We start from the raw sequence: 15,922 nt of genomic DNA, 5'->3' as shown, positions 1-15,922 counted from the left end.
TCTGACTGTTGAATTTTAAGCCAGCTTTTTCACTCTCCTCTTTCTCCTTCATTAAGAGGGTCTTTAGTTCCTCTTAGCTTTCTTCCACTATGGTGTGTCATCTGCATATCTGAGGTTTTTGCTATTTCTTCTGGCAAACTTGATCCCAGCTTGTGCTTCATCCAGCCCAGCATTTCGCATGATTTACTCTGTATATAAGTTAAATAAGCAGGGAGACAATATACAGCCTCAATGTACTCCTTTACCAGCTTGGAACCAGTCCATTGTTCCATGTCTGGTTCTAGCTGTTGCTTCTTGACCTGCATACAGATTTCTCAGGAGGCATGTAAGGTTGTCTGGTATTCACATCTCTTTCAGAATTTTCCACTGTTTGTTGTGATCCACACAAAGACTTTACCCTTGTCAATGAAGCAGAAGTCGATGTTTCTGTGGAATTCTCTTGCTTTTTCTATGATCCAGTGGATGTTGGCAGTTTGATCTCTGGTTCCTCTGCCTTTTCTAAATCCAACTTGAACATCTGGAAGTTCTCGGTTCACGTACTGTTGAAACCTAGCTTGGAGAATTTTGAGCATTACTTTGCTAGCATGTGAGATGAGTGCAATTGTATTGTAGTTTGAACATTCTTTGGCACTGCTCTTCTTTGGGATTAGAAGGAAAACTGACCTTTTCCAGTCCTGTGACCACTGCTGAGTTTTCCAAATGTGCTGGCATATTGAGTGCGGCACTTTCACAGCATCATCTCTGAGGATTTGGAATAGCTCAGCTGGAATTCCATCACCTCCACTAGCATTGTTCGTAGTAATGCTTCCTAAGCCCGCTTGGTTTCGCACTTTAACATGCTTCCTCTAGGTGTGTGATCACACCATTGTGGTTATCTAGGTCATTAAGATCTTTTTTGTGTAGTTTTTTATGTATTTTTGCCACCTTTTCTTAATATCTTCTGCTTCTGTTAGGTCCATACCATTTCTGTCCTTTACTGTGCCCATCTTTGCACAAAATGCACCCTTGGTATCTCTCATTTTCTTAAAGAGATCTCTGCTGCTTTGCCATTTTGTTGTTTCCATCTATTTCTTTGCATTGTTCACTGAGGAAGGCTTTCTTATCTCTCCTTGCTATTCTTTGGAACTCTGCATTCAGATGGGTATATCTTTCCTTTCCTCCTTTGCCTTTCACTTCTCTTCTTTTCTCAGCTATTTGTAAGACATCCTGAGACAACCATTTTGCCTTTTATCATTTCTTTTTCTTGGGAGTGGTTTTGATCACCGCCTCCTGTATAATATTCTTCAGGCACTCTGTCTATCAGATCTAATCTCTTGAATCTGTTTGTCACTTCCACTGTAAAATTGTAAGGGATTTGATTTAGATCCTACTTGAATGGCCTAGTGATTTTTCCCTACTTTCCTCAGTTTAAGTCTGAACTTTGCAATTAAGAATTCATTATGTGAGCCACAATCAGCTCCCAGTCTTGTTTTTGCTAACTATATGGAGCTTCTCCATCTTCAGCAACAAATATAATCAGTCTGATTTTGGTATTGACCATCTGGTGATTTTCATGTGTAGAGTTGTCTCTTGTTTTGTTGGAAGAGAGTGTTTGCTATGAACAGTGTTTTCTCTCAGCAAAACTCTGTTAGCCTTTGCCCTGCTTCATTTTGTACTCCAAAGCCAAACTTGCCTGTTACTCAGGTATCTCTTCACTTCCTACTTTTGCATCCCAGTCCCCTATTATGAAAAGGATATCTTTTTTGGGTGTTAGTTCTAGAAGGTCTTGTAGGTCTTCATAGAACTACTCAACTTCAGCTTCTTTGGCATTAGTGGTTGGGGCAAAGACTTGTATTACTGTGATATTGAATGGTTTGCCTTGGAAATGAACAGAAATCATTCTGTTATTTTTAAGATTGCACCCTAGTACTGCATTTTGGACTCTTGTTGACTATGAGAGCTACTCTATTTCTTCTAAGGGATTCTTCGCCACACTAGTAGATATAATTGTCATCTGAATTAAATTCACCCAATCCAGTCCATTTTAGTTCACTGATTCCTAAAATGTCAATGTTCACTCTTGCCAGTTCCTGTTTGACTACTTCCAATTTACCTGGAAACACAGGCCTAACATTCCAGATTCCTAAGCAATATTGTTCTTTACAGCATTAGACTTTACTTTCACCTCTAGACACAGCCACAACTGGGCGTTGTTTCTGTTTTGGCTCAGCCTCTTTATTCCTTCTGGAGCTATTTATCACTCTTCTCCAGTACCATATTGGGCCCTCCTGACCTGGGAAGTTCATCTTTCAGTGTCATATATTTGCCTTTTCATACTGTTCTCAGGGTTTCAAGGCAAGAATGCTTAAATGGTTTGCCGTTCCCTTCTCCAATGGACCACATTTTATCAGAACTCCCCACCATGACCTGTCTATTTTGAGTGGTTCTACGTGGCATGGCTCATAGTTTCATTGAGTTAAACAAGTCTGTGATCCATGTGACCAGTTTGGTTAATTTCCTGTAATTATGGTTTTCATTCTGTCTGCCCTCTGATGGATGAGGATAAGAGGTTTGTGGAAACTTCCTGATGGGAGGGACTCCCTGTGTGGAAAACTGGGTCTTGCTCTGATGGGTGGCACCATCCTCAGTACATCTTTAATCCAGTTTTCTGCTGATGTGGTGTGGTTGTGGTCTCTCCCATAGTTTGGCCTCACGCCAAACTATTGCAGGAGTAATGGCAGTTATGGCGACCTCCTTCTAAGGACTTACCCCAGTACAATGCCGCTCCCAGGACTGTTGTGGTCAGTGCCCCTGACCCTGTGGCAGGCCACAGTTGACCCACACCTTCATCAGAGACTGGACACTCACAGGCAAGTCTGGTTCAGCCTCTTACAGGGTCACTGCTCCTGTTCCTGGGTCCTGGTGCACCCAAGGTTTTGTTGTGCCCTCGAACAGTCTGTTTCCCCAGTCCTTTGGAAGTTTTGTTATCAAATCCCTGTGGCCTTCAAAGTCAAATTCCCTCGGGGTTCTCGGGCCCTTTGCCAGGTTCCCAGGTTAGGAAATCTGTTGTGGGCCCTAGAACTGTGCAACAGTGCGAGAACTTCTTTGATATAATCTAAATCTAAGATAGTGGCAGAGTATATCGTGAGAAACACTGGGCTGGATGAAGCACAAGCTGGATTCAAGATTGCCGGGATAAATATCAATAACCTCAGATATTCAGATGACACCACGCTTATGGCAGAAAGTGAAGAACTAAAGAGCATCTTGATAAAAGTGAAAGAGGAGAGTGAAAATGTTGGCTTAAAGCTCAACATTCAGAAAGCTAAGATAATGGCATCCGGTTCCATCACTTCATGGCAAATAGATGGGGAAACATTAGAAACGTGGCTGACTTTATTTTTTGGGGCTCCAAAATAACTGCAGATGGTGATTGCAGCCATGAAATTAAAAGATACTTACTCCTTGGAAAGTTATGGCCAACCTAGATGGCATATTAAAAAGCAGAGACATTGCTTTGTCAACAAAGATCCATCTAGTCAAGGCTATGGTTTTTCCAGTGGTCATGTATGGATGTGAGAGTTGGACTATAAAGAAAGCTGAACACCGAAGAATTGATGCTTTTGAATTGTGGTGTTGGAGAAGACACTTGAGAGTCCCTTGGACTGCAGGGAGATCCAACCAGTCCATCCTAAAGAAAATCAGTCCTGGGTGTTCATTGGAAGGACTGATGTTGAAACTGAAACTCCAATACTTTGGCCATCTGATGCAAAGAGCTGACTTATTTGAAAAGACCCTGATGCTGGGACAGATTGAGAGCAGGAGGAGAAGGGGACGGCATTACCGACTCAGTGGACATGCATTTGGGTAGGCTCCAGGAGTTGGTGATGGACAGGGACGCCTGGTGTGCTGCAGTTCATGGGGTTGCAAAGAGTCGGACATGACTGAACAACTGAACTGTACTGAATGGAAGATAGTGGAGTGGAAAGAACTGCACTCATCTTTTCCTGTGAGAACACCAAAATTGCAACTAGTTGCTGAACAACCATCTATAGGAGAATGTTGGATCTCACCAAAAAAACATATCCTGTATCCAAGGGCAAAGTAGAAGCCCCAACAAGACGGCAGGAGGGATGCAATCATGTTTTAAAATCAAATCTCAGACTCGCCAGAGAGACTCGGAGGGAGTGAACAAACCTTGTATGTACCAGAACCCAGGAAAAGGAGCAGCAAATTCCACAAGAAACTGAGTCAGACCTGCTTTTTGCGTGTTTGAGTGTCTACTGCGGAAGAATGGGACAGCAGTGACCTGCCACAGGTACAAGGGCTCTGGCTACAGCAGACCTGGGGGGCATAGTGTATGGCATAAGTCCTCTTGGAGAAAGTTGCCATTAGCCCCACTATAGAGTCGCCATGCAGACGACCCACAAACTGGACTTTTACAGATAAATTTCCCAAAATTATTTTAGCTATGACTGTTCTTTGTGAGAGTGAAAAAAACATCTTTGCTTTGCTATTTGAAATGGGAAAATCAAATATATAACTTAATTTGTATCAGATGTTTAATCTTTATAAGCCTCAGCTTCATCTATTAAATGGTGATATATGTGGATTTGTGAGGATTAAATGAATTATCAAATATGAACTGGTTACCACAGTGCCTAGCAGTTACTAACTTCTAAATAAATGTTGATGTTGCTTCTATTGCCTCTAAAGCAATAAATAAACTATTAGAATATAATAGAAAATCTGTGAGACACTGATACAATAAAAATCTAAGAGCATGAGAATATTACTGGTATTTGAATTTCCATGGAGTAGTCACTTCTGAGAAATTCCTCTTTCATTGATCTACTAAATATATGAGTACTCAGCTGTAAGCTTATCTGTGACTACACTTTTTTCTATTCTGCAAAACCCATTATGTCCTTTGAGTTATAAACCAACTGAATGTGTAGTTGGAATTTCAATGTTACTACTATTATCTGATTTTCTAATTACCTTTTTCTTTCCCTTTCATGTTTTCTGTCTCAGAGGTATCTTGAGAGGTAATTGATATTCTAATTTGTCTTACATGTCTTAACAAGTTATTAAATCTAATAATTGGTAAATTGTCACTCAGAACTTGGAAACTTAATTTTAAGAAGTAGTTCATAAATACCTAAGAAAGAATGTTTAAATCTGTGAAGAAAAGTTTAATACTGATTAAACCAACATAGCAAAACTACAAGTAATAATATTGAAGTCCCATTGTTTATAATTTTAGGATTAAAAGCTGCAGAGGTGTCATCACTCCCACCATCAATTGTCTTGGATGCCAAAGACATCACAACTCGAATTACCAGACAGATTTTGGTAAGGAAATTTTAGCAATAAGAATTATTTTTCAAATTAAGAAAATACTTTTAGTGTACATGTTTATTATGATCTTGGATCTAAATATATAATAAGGAATAATTAAAACATTTAAAACAAAAACCTATTTCCTAAATAAAGGAAATCCCTTTTACTTCTCAAAACCTTTTTGGTTTGATGTATTATAACTGTCCCTAGAAAATCTACTAATAAGATAGGAGACAAAAGTTAACAGTTCAGTTCCTCTGGTCCTTATTGCTACACTGACTTTATGATAAGAAAAGAAATCTCTTTAAATAAGCATTAAAAATAAAAATCATGGTACTTCTCTGGTGGTCCAATGGTTAAGGCTCCACAGTCCCAATGTAGGGGCCTGGGCTTGATCACTAGTCAGGAAACTAGATCCCAACATGCCACACTAAAGATTCCACATGCTGCAATTAAGATTTGGCACAGCCAAAAAAAAAAAAAAAAAGAAAGAAAGAAAAAAAGAAATACTATGCACAACATTTCATATCTTTAAAAATAGTTTTCAAAGCTCTTGTATCCACTATCATATATAAGCCTCATAATTCTTCATGAAGTAGTTAGGTTTAATTAAAGATAAATAATAAAGTTATCATTTTTACTTACATTTTTACAGCTGAGGTTCACAGAGATTAAGTGATTTGCTAGGAAGCAGTAAATCCAACACTGAATTTACATCTGGTAACTGAAAATTTGGAAATCTTTTATTTTTTTTTTTTTTGCATCAGGTTGCTTTATATTGTTTTAAGAATCCATCATATTCAGTAAATTAAATTAGGTGCAGTATAAATTTTCTTCAGTATTAACCTTTCTTTTATCATTTACTCTTTCTTAACCTGCCTTCAGTTTTTTTTTTTACATCCATCAGTCTTTAGATCTCAACTGCTTTTATGACTTTACTTGCCTAGTTATTCCACTGGAATTTTTCACCAGTGATTTTGGCAGTGGTCCAGTTCTGAAGAGCCTCTTATTACCTAGTTCTTCAGAATTCCTCTTGCCAAATTCCAATTATGGGCAACCTCTCCAGTAGTCTTCCAGTTTTTAGATTTCCTGATGCTGCTCAAAATATATTCAAGATAGGCTAGCTTTATCCACTGCAAATTAATATAACCTCCCTTTAACTGAATATTTTACTGAGTAATTCTCATATTTCTACCTCTTTGGTGATGACTTCTTTCCCTTCTTCACTGGTGCTTTCTGTTATTCCATCTACCAAATAGAAGTATTCCTAAGATTTTACCATTTCTTTGTTTAGAATTCTATACTCTTGGTGATTCTCATCCTTTCCTCAGCTTCCACTTTCATTTCTTTTTGACTCAATCTGTATATTTTTCTCCATATTTCTTCTTAAAACCTTTGCTTATATTTTCTCTTCGATAGGTCCAAAATTAAATTTCTCATCTTTTAAAAAACCTTTTCTTCTCTTCACTTTCATATCTCCCATGGATGCTTAAGAGTCTATGAATTCTTCTTCTTAATTACATCTCATTAGGACTATGCAGTAGGTTCCCTCCCTTTTCTACATTTCTGCCACATTGAGTTACTTGTCATTTCATCATTTTGACCTGATCGTGTATCACATTTTCTAATGTGTTTGCTCTCTCTGTTTCCTTCATCTGGAATATCTTTCCTTCTAGGCTCTTCTACCCATCAAGATTCATTTTATTTATTTATTTATTTTTTCATTTATTTTTATTAGTTGGAGGCTAATTACTTTACAATATTGTAGTGGTTTTTGCCATACATTGACATGAATCAGCCATGGATTTGTATTCCCCATCCCGATCCCCCCTCCCACCTCCCTCTCTGCCTGATCCCTCTGGGTCTTCCCAGTGCACCAGCCCTGAGCACTTGTCTCATGCATCCAACCTGGGCTGGTGATCTGTCTCACCCTAGATAATATACATGTTTCGATGCTGTTCTCTCGAAGATTCATTTTAAATAGGGCTTCCCTGGTGGCCCAGACAGTAAAGAATCTGCCTGCAATGTAGGTTGGAAATAGCCCCTAGAGAAAGGAATGGCTACCCATACTTCATCCTACTGAAGCCTTTCTTGACCCAAACTGGAAGTGAATTTTCTTTCCTCTGAATATTTTTGTATCTCCCTTATGGAACTTTTCAAGATTAATCAATTGCTTGTAAACATGTATGTTTCAGTGTAAGACAGGTTTTTGAGTTCCATTGTCATTTCAGGATGACATTTTTGTATCCCCTGTAGTTGTAAATACAATTTATGGGGTCCGGAATATAGATAATAATAGCTATAATTATTGTTTAAATGATAAATGGATAGTTGATCAATCAGTATATCAGATAGGTGGATGGATCAATGTTCTATCTCATGGAGTTGTATGCAGTTTTTCTATAGTGACAGTAAGAGAGAGAATTCCTGGCTATTGAGGAGTTCCTGGCTACCTAAAATTCCTGGCTATGTAGAAGGAGTTGAAAGGATTGTATTTCCCTTAGAGAACAGAAACCAAGTCTTTACCTAAAAAGTTAATATTGAGAAAAATGCTGATTTCTCTGTCTAGCTTAGGCAAAAAAGTGAATGAAGAATTTTCTAGTTGTACTCCCAACCCTGAAGGGAGGTATTCAAGGACTGAATATCCAAAGGTCTTCCAAAGTATTAGAAGAGTCCCATTTTAAGCATTATTTCTTGGGTATCCTTAAGTATAATTTGTTAAGAATTAAGGGATAATTTTAACTAGCTATTTATGTTGCTTATTTTAAAAATGTAATTTACCCCTGAAGCAGTATTTTCTTTTAGACTCTAGCAATTTCTATATATGAACTCTCTTGAGTGACAGTTTACTGATGACACATTCTGTCCACCAGTTTATCTGCTGGGGAATTAAAGTAGGAGATAGCAGAGTAGTACTCTGAGTGACATTTAAAATTATGAACACTACATAGTAATGAGCAGAATGTTATTTTCCCATAACTTTTCAATGATAAAGTGTTTGTAAGACATAATTCTGGTGGATTTTCTATTACTTTTTGGTGTTGTATTGAGAAAACTTGAACTATTTAGCAGTTTTTTTTTCATTGAAAAATGGTTTTCAAGGATTAAGGATCTGTCATAAAGTAGTAAATACTCATGAGAAATTTTATTCTCCAAAATAATATTTATTTTTTCTGGTATATTATTTGCTAGTTGGATGGGACTGATTTATCCAAAAAAATTGGTTAACCATTGAATTCTTATTATGAAAGGATATAGAATATTCCCAAAATAAGAATCATATTTTAATTTTTATCTGTATTTTTTTCAATAACAGCAAAACCAAAGGAGTACCCCTGAGATGGAAAGACAGAGAGCTGTGTACCATCTAGCTACTAGACTTGTTCAAACTGCTCGAAACTCTCAATTGGATCCAGACAGTTTACGAACATATTTAAGTAATCTCAAAAAGAAGCATGAAGCAGATTTTCCCAGGGCTGAACAAGATTCAGGAAAGACTGAAGAATAGTAACAATTCATGTCTTACACTAATGAAATAATGTCTTAATATGAGGAAACTAGAATTCATTTTTCCTGTGAGCAAAAGAAAATATTTGCTAAATTTTATATTTTAATCGAAAATTACATTATATTAGCATCAGAATTATCGTCTATATATTCTGTATAAGAAAATGTTTGTTATATAACTTAAGAAAGAAATGAGAACTATTTAAAGAACTGATTTTTATGTTAGAAAAAATCCAATGTGACACTTTTCTCTTTTATGAAACTTCATGTTATAAGTTATGGTTTCACATGTTTTCGTATATAGTTTAGCTAAAAGAAATCTTTCTATGTGGGCCTGGAAACTTATGCGAGGTTTTCTTTTACACTCTTATTTGGAACCAATATTTCTTTTGCATTCTTATTATGACTCAATAATTTCTTAATTAATGCCATCAAATTCCAACACTGGATACATCTGAAGTTTGTTAGAATAGCATTGAGAGTTTTTAAGTATTCATTTTGGCATTCAGTATAGTTCTAAAGGTTGAAATTCAGCAAATAGATATTTCATAACGCAGAGAGTATTTCTGGAAGGAGTAGTTATCTAATAGCCAGGTGTTCCATTTTCTACTCACCAACCCCTTCCCTTTTCGAAATTTTCAGTTTTGACCATCTTTTTTAGGTGAATAACCAAGGCAGCAGAAAGATAATATTGATATGTTTGCCTTAATTGTTGATTCACAAGGAAACATTATGAAGAATTGTTTTTGCACAGGCATGTGGCTCACACTACCTTTTAGAGTCTACCCAAAGTTTATTCTATACATGGACAAAAGAAAATGGAAGACTGTCAGTTGTTCAATAACTTCAAAGAGCTTCTCAAAGACCTTATTTCTGCAGTTCCATCTCAATAAAAGACTTCATCACATAATCTCAACCCAAAGGTCTAACATGGGGAAATTGTTAAATAATTTTAAAGTATTTTTGTTAATGTATGCATATTTTATTTTACAAAATGTAATAGTTTTGACTTTATTAAACTCTTGGTATTCTAATTGCATATTAATATCCAGGTATGCTGAAAAGTTATAATCTGAATGATACGTGTTCTTTTTTTTAAAAAAAAATTACTGTAAATTAGTGTTAGTACTTACATTAGATATATCTTAAATGTCCTTTTAGACTACTTATATTTCCTATTATCATGTTTTATAAATAGAGCTCCACAGTATTTAAATTTGACTATTAGCCACATTTTAATTCACAACCTTTGAGATGAATTGTATTTTGTGTGGTCATTCCTAAAAGCAGGTAGATAATTTAGACTTGTGGCAAGTTTCTAGGAGGCATTGAGGAGCAAAAGGGCATCATACACTGTTTAGGAGGGCAGGGAAGAAAAGGAGGAAGCAATAAAAGTCAGAAGGGGAGCAGGGCTGTGGAAGAAAAGCAGGCAGCAGAGACAAGTGCAAACTACTAAATATGCTAGATATCATTTTCTCAGATGTATTAGCTTCCCTTTACATTTAATGCCAAATTAAATTCCACCAGACTTTTAAGAAATTGTTCATCATTTAGAGCTTTTGATGCGAAAACTGTAGCCAACTGATTAATCCGTTTTATTTTAGATTTGAAGTACTGAAATAAAAATGGGTTTATATCTTCTTAAAATTAAATTGCTTTTTGTTCAATCATTTTGTGTGTAGCAGAAGCACATGAAAAAGCAAGTCAGATGAAGATAGAATTATTAAGTCATGGTGCTATAGGACAGAGGTGAAAGGTAGGGAGGCGATCCATTCTTTAATTTTCAGGTCTATTTGCTCTCCTCTTTAGTACCTCTTCGCCTTTGTCTTTCTCTAAAATTATAGATCATTATCTCATAATCCAGTCTTTTAAGATAAATATTCATAATGTTGTAGCAAACTCCTTGATAATCCACCTCAAAGCCATTCTTGTCTGCTCCACCTTTCTCCTCACATAAATTAATCTTTCTCAAGTCTAGGGCTAAGGTACATGGGAGTAGAGAAAAAAGGCAGCTAACCCTCATGCCTGGGAAGTAACATGTATATTTGTTTATTTTTTAATTTACATACAATAAAATTAAATTTTCATTTTAGTCTATTATTTTATGAATTTTGGCACATTTATGAATTTGTGGAACCATTACCACAATCAAGATACAGAACAGTTCAGTCACTACCAGATGATTTCCTCAGTACTAACCCTTTGCAGCCAAATTCTTCCCTGACCTCTGTCTTCAGTGGGAATGGTTAAGGATTTCTTCCCCTTAATTTTGTTTTTACCAATCAGGTAGCTTGTGACCTTTGGAGACTGACTTCTTTTAGTGAGCATCATGTACTTTAGAATTTATCCATTGCTAGTTGGTATTCCATTGTTTGTATTGACTATGTACCATGGTTTATTCACTCACTCACTGAAGGACGTTTAGGCATTTTGTTTTTGACGATTATGAATAAAGCTGTTATGAACATTTGGATACAGATTTTTGTGTGAATGTTAAGTTTTAATTTATTAAAATTTACTTAATTTAGTTGACTGGCTCTGTCATATTGTAAGTATATATTTAACTTCATGAGAAGCTGCTAAACTTTTTCCGAGAGGGTTTATACCATTTTGCATTCTTACCAGCCATGTATGAGAGGTTCAGTTGTCCTACATGTTCTTTAGCACTTGTCAGTTTTTGAAAAAATATTAGCCATTCTAATAGATGTGAAATGAATAATGCATTTAAGATATTTTAAAGTTATTCTGATCATTCTTTCACAAGCAGTGATTTTTAAAACTCTTTTTCCAAAATTATTTTTTGGAAAAAAATAATTTTTTTTGTTTAACCTCTCTTGGTAGCACATTAAATGTTTCCCTTCAAGCGAAAGTTTCAGAGTAAGGTTTACTGTAAAAAGAAAAAAACTACTGAAAAATCTAATTCAATAATATTTACTATGGAACAGACAACATGCTGTGCACTAGGTGCACAAAAGATGTCTGACCGTGAGGTAGACTTCAGGTGTAGTTAAGAGAAAAAAAGCACACCTGGAAGGGTTGGAACACCATGTGGTCAGTACAATAGTAGAGGAAAATAAGAAGGGTAATAGCACCAAAAAATGTTTGCAGTTCTTTGTGGCTCAAGGGAGTTTAAGGGTAGTAAAATATGTCAAGTGCTCAGGAACAAAGAGCATTTTAGTTAAGGATCACCAAATGTAAAAGCAAAAAGATGTGACACCAGAAGCAGTTTTGTTTATCTGGGGGATAGAGTGCATATGAGAGTGGCAAAAGGTTGAAGAAGGTGCTTTATGTAGTTTCTCCGTTAGATGACAGAAGAGTTTCCTGGAGAGTAGAAGAGGATGGTGGTGGTAGAGGAATAACATGATTAGATTTTCCTTTTGAAAGACCATCTGGGTGATAGCATAAATGGTAAGGAGATGTGTGGTTCAAACCAAAAAGATGAGATAGTTTAAGAATATTTAAGTAGTGCAGAAGAGAATTGATGATTAAGAGTAGAAACAGTGAGAATGGAGTGAGAACAGGTGTGTGTGTGTGTGTGTGTGTGTGTTTGTGTGACAGAATGGAGTGAGAACAAGTGTGTGGGTGTGTGCATAACAGTGAGAATGGAGTGAGAACAGGGGTGTGTGTGTGTGTGTGTGACAGTGAGAATGGAGTCAGAACAGGGGTGTGTGTGTGTGTGTGTGTGTGTGACAGAATGGAGTGAGAACGTGTGTGTGTGTGTGACAGAATGGAGTGAGAACAGGTTGTGTGTGTGTGTGTGTGACAGAATGGAGTGAGAACAGGTGTGTGTGTGTGTATGTGTGTGACAGAATGGAGTGAGAACAGGTGTGTGTGGGTGTGTAAAGGAGGAGAGTGGAGATGGTGGATGTCTGATGGAGTAGAGAAAACATTGATTTGAAAGATATAAAGGTGATTTTGTGCTGATTAACCAGATTAATGATTCATGACTTATCTGATTTTTTAGTGAGGGAAAGGTGTTATTGGTTGAAGTGTGTCTTTTTTAAAAAGAAGCATTAAATGTTAACCCCCTGTACCTCAGAATGTGACCTTATTTGGAAATAGGATCATCTCAAGTGTAGTTAGTTAAGATGAGATCATACTGGAGAAGGGTGGGCCCCTATATGACTGGTCCTTAATAAGATTACTATGTGAAGACAGAGACTCGGAGAGCACCATGTGAAGATAGAGGATTGCAGTGATACATCTACAAGCCAAGGAATACCAAAGATTGCTGGGAAACTGCCAGAAATTAGGAATAGACAAGGAAGGATTCCCCTACAGGCTTCAGAGGGAGTGTGGTTCTACTAACACCTCAGTTTGGACTACTGGGCTCCAGAACTGTGAGATAATAAATTACTGTTGTTTTAAGCTGTCTAGTTTGTGTACTTTGTTATGGCAGCCCTAGGAAATTAATACAGGGAGGAAGAGTTAAATATGATTCTAGGTGGTGATTCCATCAACTATGTTGAGAAATATAGAAATAATAATTCCAGTAGAAAGAAATTTCAAGGAATTCTCTTGTGGTCCAATGGTTGGTACTCAACCCTCTGACTACCAGGCTCTCAGATTAGATCCCTGGTTAAGGAACAAAAATTCTGCAAGCTGCATGACCTGGCCAAAAAAGAAAAAAGATTAAAGGTGATTATTTTTTTACTTCATATTAGCATGTATTTTCAACCAAAAAATTACCTGTCTTATATGCTACTGGTAAAATTTTCAAATGTGAATACATTGTGTGTTGTTTGAAGTTCCTGTATATTTATTTATGAGCTTAAAATATGACCAGTCATAATTACATGTAGTTTCAGTTCAGTTCAGTCGCTCGTCGTGTCTGACTCTTTGCGATCCCATGAACTGCAGCACGTCAGACCTCCCTGTCCATCACCAACTCCCGAAGTTCACCCAAACTCATGTGCATTGGGTCGGTGATGCCATCCAACCATTTTATCCTCTTTTGTCCCCTTCTCCTCCTGCCCTCAATCTTTCCCAGCATCAGGGTCTTTTCAGATGAGTCAGCTCTTCGCATCAGGTGGCCACAGTATTGGAGTTTCAGCTTCAACATCAGTCCTTCCAATGAACACGCAGGACTGATCTCCTTTAGGATGAACTGGTTGGATCTCCTTGCAGTCTAAGGGACTCTTCAAGAGTCTTCTCCAACACTACAGTTCAAAATCATTCTTTGGCGCTCAGCTTTCTTTCTAGTCCAACTCTCACATCCATACATGACTACTGGAAAAACCATAGCCTTGACTTGATGGACCTTTGTTGGCAAAGTAATATCTCTGCTTTTTAATATGCTATCTAGGTTGGCCGTAACTTTCCTTCCAAGGAGTAAGCATCTTTAAATTTCATGGCTGAAATCGCCATCTGTAGTGATTTTGGAGCCCCCAAAAATAAAGTCTCTCACTGTTTCCACTACTTCCCCATTTATTTGCCATGAAGTGATGGGACTGGATGCCATGATCTTAGTTTTCTGAATGTTGAGCTTTAAGCCAACTTTTTCACTCTCCTCTTTCACTCTCACCAAGATGCTCCTTAGTTCTTCTTCACTTTCTGTCATAAGGATGGTGTCATCTGCATATCTGAAGTTATTGATATTTCTCCCAGCAATCTTGATTCCAGCTTCTGCTCATTCAGCCCAGTGTTTCTCATGATATATTCTGCATATAAGTTAAATAAGCAAGATGACAATATAAAGCCTTGACATACTCCTTTTCCTATTTGGAACCAATCTGTTCCATGCCCAGTTCTAACTGTTGCTTCCTGACCTGCATACAGGTTTCTCAAGAGGCAGGTCAGGTGGTCTGGTATTCCCATCTCTTTCAGAATTTTCCACAGTTTATTGTGATCCACACAGTCAAAGGCTTTGGCATAGTCAATAAAGCAGAAATAGATGTTTTCCTGGAACTCTTTTGCTTTTTCAATGATCCGGCAGATGTTGGCAATTTGATTTCTGGTTCTTCTGCCTTTTCTAAAACCAGCTTGAACATCTGGAAGTTCACGGGTTTAAGTATAATAAATAAGCATTTCTATAATTCAACCCTGTGATGCGGTTAAAGGATTAAAAGTAAAATGAGAGTAAAAGCAAGTGATCTCATTATATTGTTACTTTGCTATTTCTATTCTGTTGTTAAGAAACTTAAACAATTGTTTTATCTTACTATAAAACTGATATAATACACTTTTCTTATGAATTGTCAAAATTTTGACAGTTCCCAGATTGCAGATAGACACTGAGAATGGATACTGTCTGCCATATCTACTGAAATGGATCTAAATGCAGTGATTAGGTGGGGAACAGGTTCTCATTGCCAAGGACTGTGAAGCACCTAAGATTTTCAACTTACATGCAAACTAGCAGTTTAGTTTCCCGTAGTATCATGTTTGCCGTCAGAAGACAAAAGACTGGGTCGGACAAAGGACTTTATTCCTAGTGGTGAAGCATGAGCTTCTTGTTTGTGTTGGTTCCACATACTCCCATCATCAGATGTGTAGTTGTCCAGGTAGATATGCACACAGTAGATTGGTGTTATAGCTGAAGAACCCCAAGCTTTCAAAACTCTAGTCCTTTAAAATGTAAGCACACCTGCTTGACCATTTATTTCCCCGGAGGAAAACATTGCCTTTATTACATTAGACACCGATCAAACCTGCCCTGTGCTCAGAGCGCCAATCAGTTCCTCTACTCATAACATGAGAGACCTGTGGAGAATTTTCTCCAGTTCTTATCTGCCAACAGTTGACTTCTCTCTAGTTATATAAAGAAGGGTCTAATACTCCAGATATTAAAAAAGCAGAGTGCTAAAAACTGTCATAGAATACTTTTTTTTTTTTTTAAGATAACAAGTTCCTTTCTTACCAAAGAGTATGCAGATTCAACTAATGTGATGCTGGGTCAAAATGGTTTCTTTATTTGTATTAAAATGCATATAATTTGGGGGTGGATGAAATGGGTGAATATGGTCAAAAGGTGCAAACTTTCAATTATAAATATGTCCTGAGGATGTAATGTGCAGTGTGGTAGCTATAGTTAATATTGTATTGCATATTTCAAAAATGCTAAGAGAGTAGGTTTTGAGTTCTCATCACAAGA

General features: G+C 37.0%; 1 protein-coding gene across 1 annotated transcript in view; it reads left to right on the top strand.

Moving 5' to 3' along the window:
- Window positions 1–11,150, top strand: part of MSH4 (mutS homolog 4) — an 89,614-nt gene extending 78,464 nt beyond the window's left edge. The window contains exons 19-20 of the mRNA XM_065928287.1: window positions 5,246–5,334; window positions 8,639–11,150. Coding sequence (XP_065784359.1) covers window positions 5,246–5,334; window positions 8,639–8,830 — 281 coding nt within the window. The 3' untranslated portion in view covers window positions 8,831–11,150. The remainder of the gene's footprint in view (window positions 1–5,245; window positions 5,335–8,638) is intronic.
- Window positions 11,151–15,922: the final 4,772 nt, after the last annotated feature.

The sequence above is a fragment of the Muntiacus reevesi genome, chromosome 1 (assembly GCF_963930625.1).
Source record: "Muntiacus reevesi chromosome 1, mMunRee1.1, whole genome shotgun sequence".
NCBI classification, from domain to species: Eukaryota; Metazoa; Chordata; class Mammalia; order Artiodactyla; family Cervidae; genus Muntiacus; species Muntiacus reevesi.
This window is presented reverse-complemented; position numbering and strand designations above follow the sequence as displayed.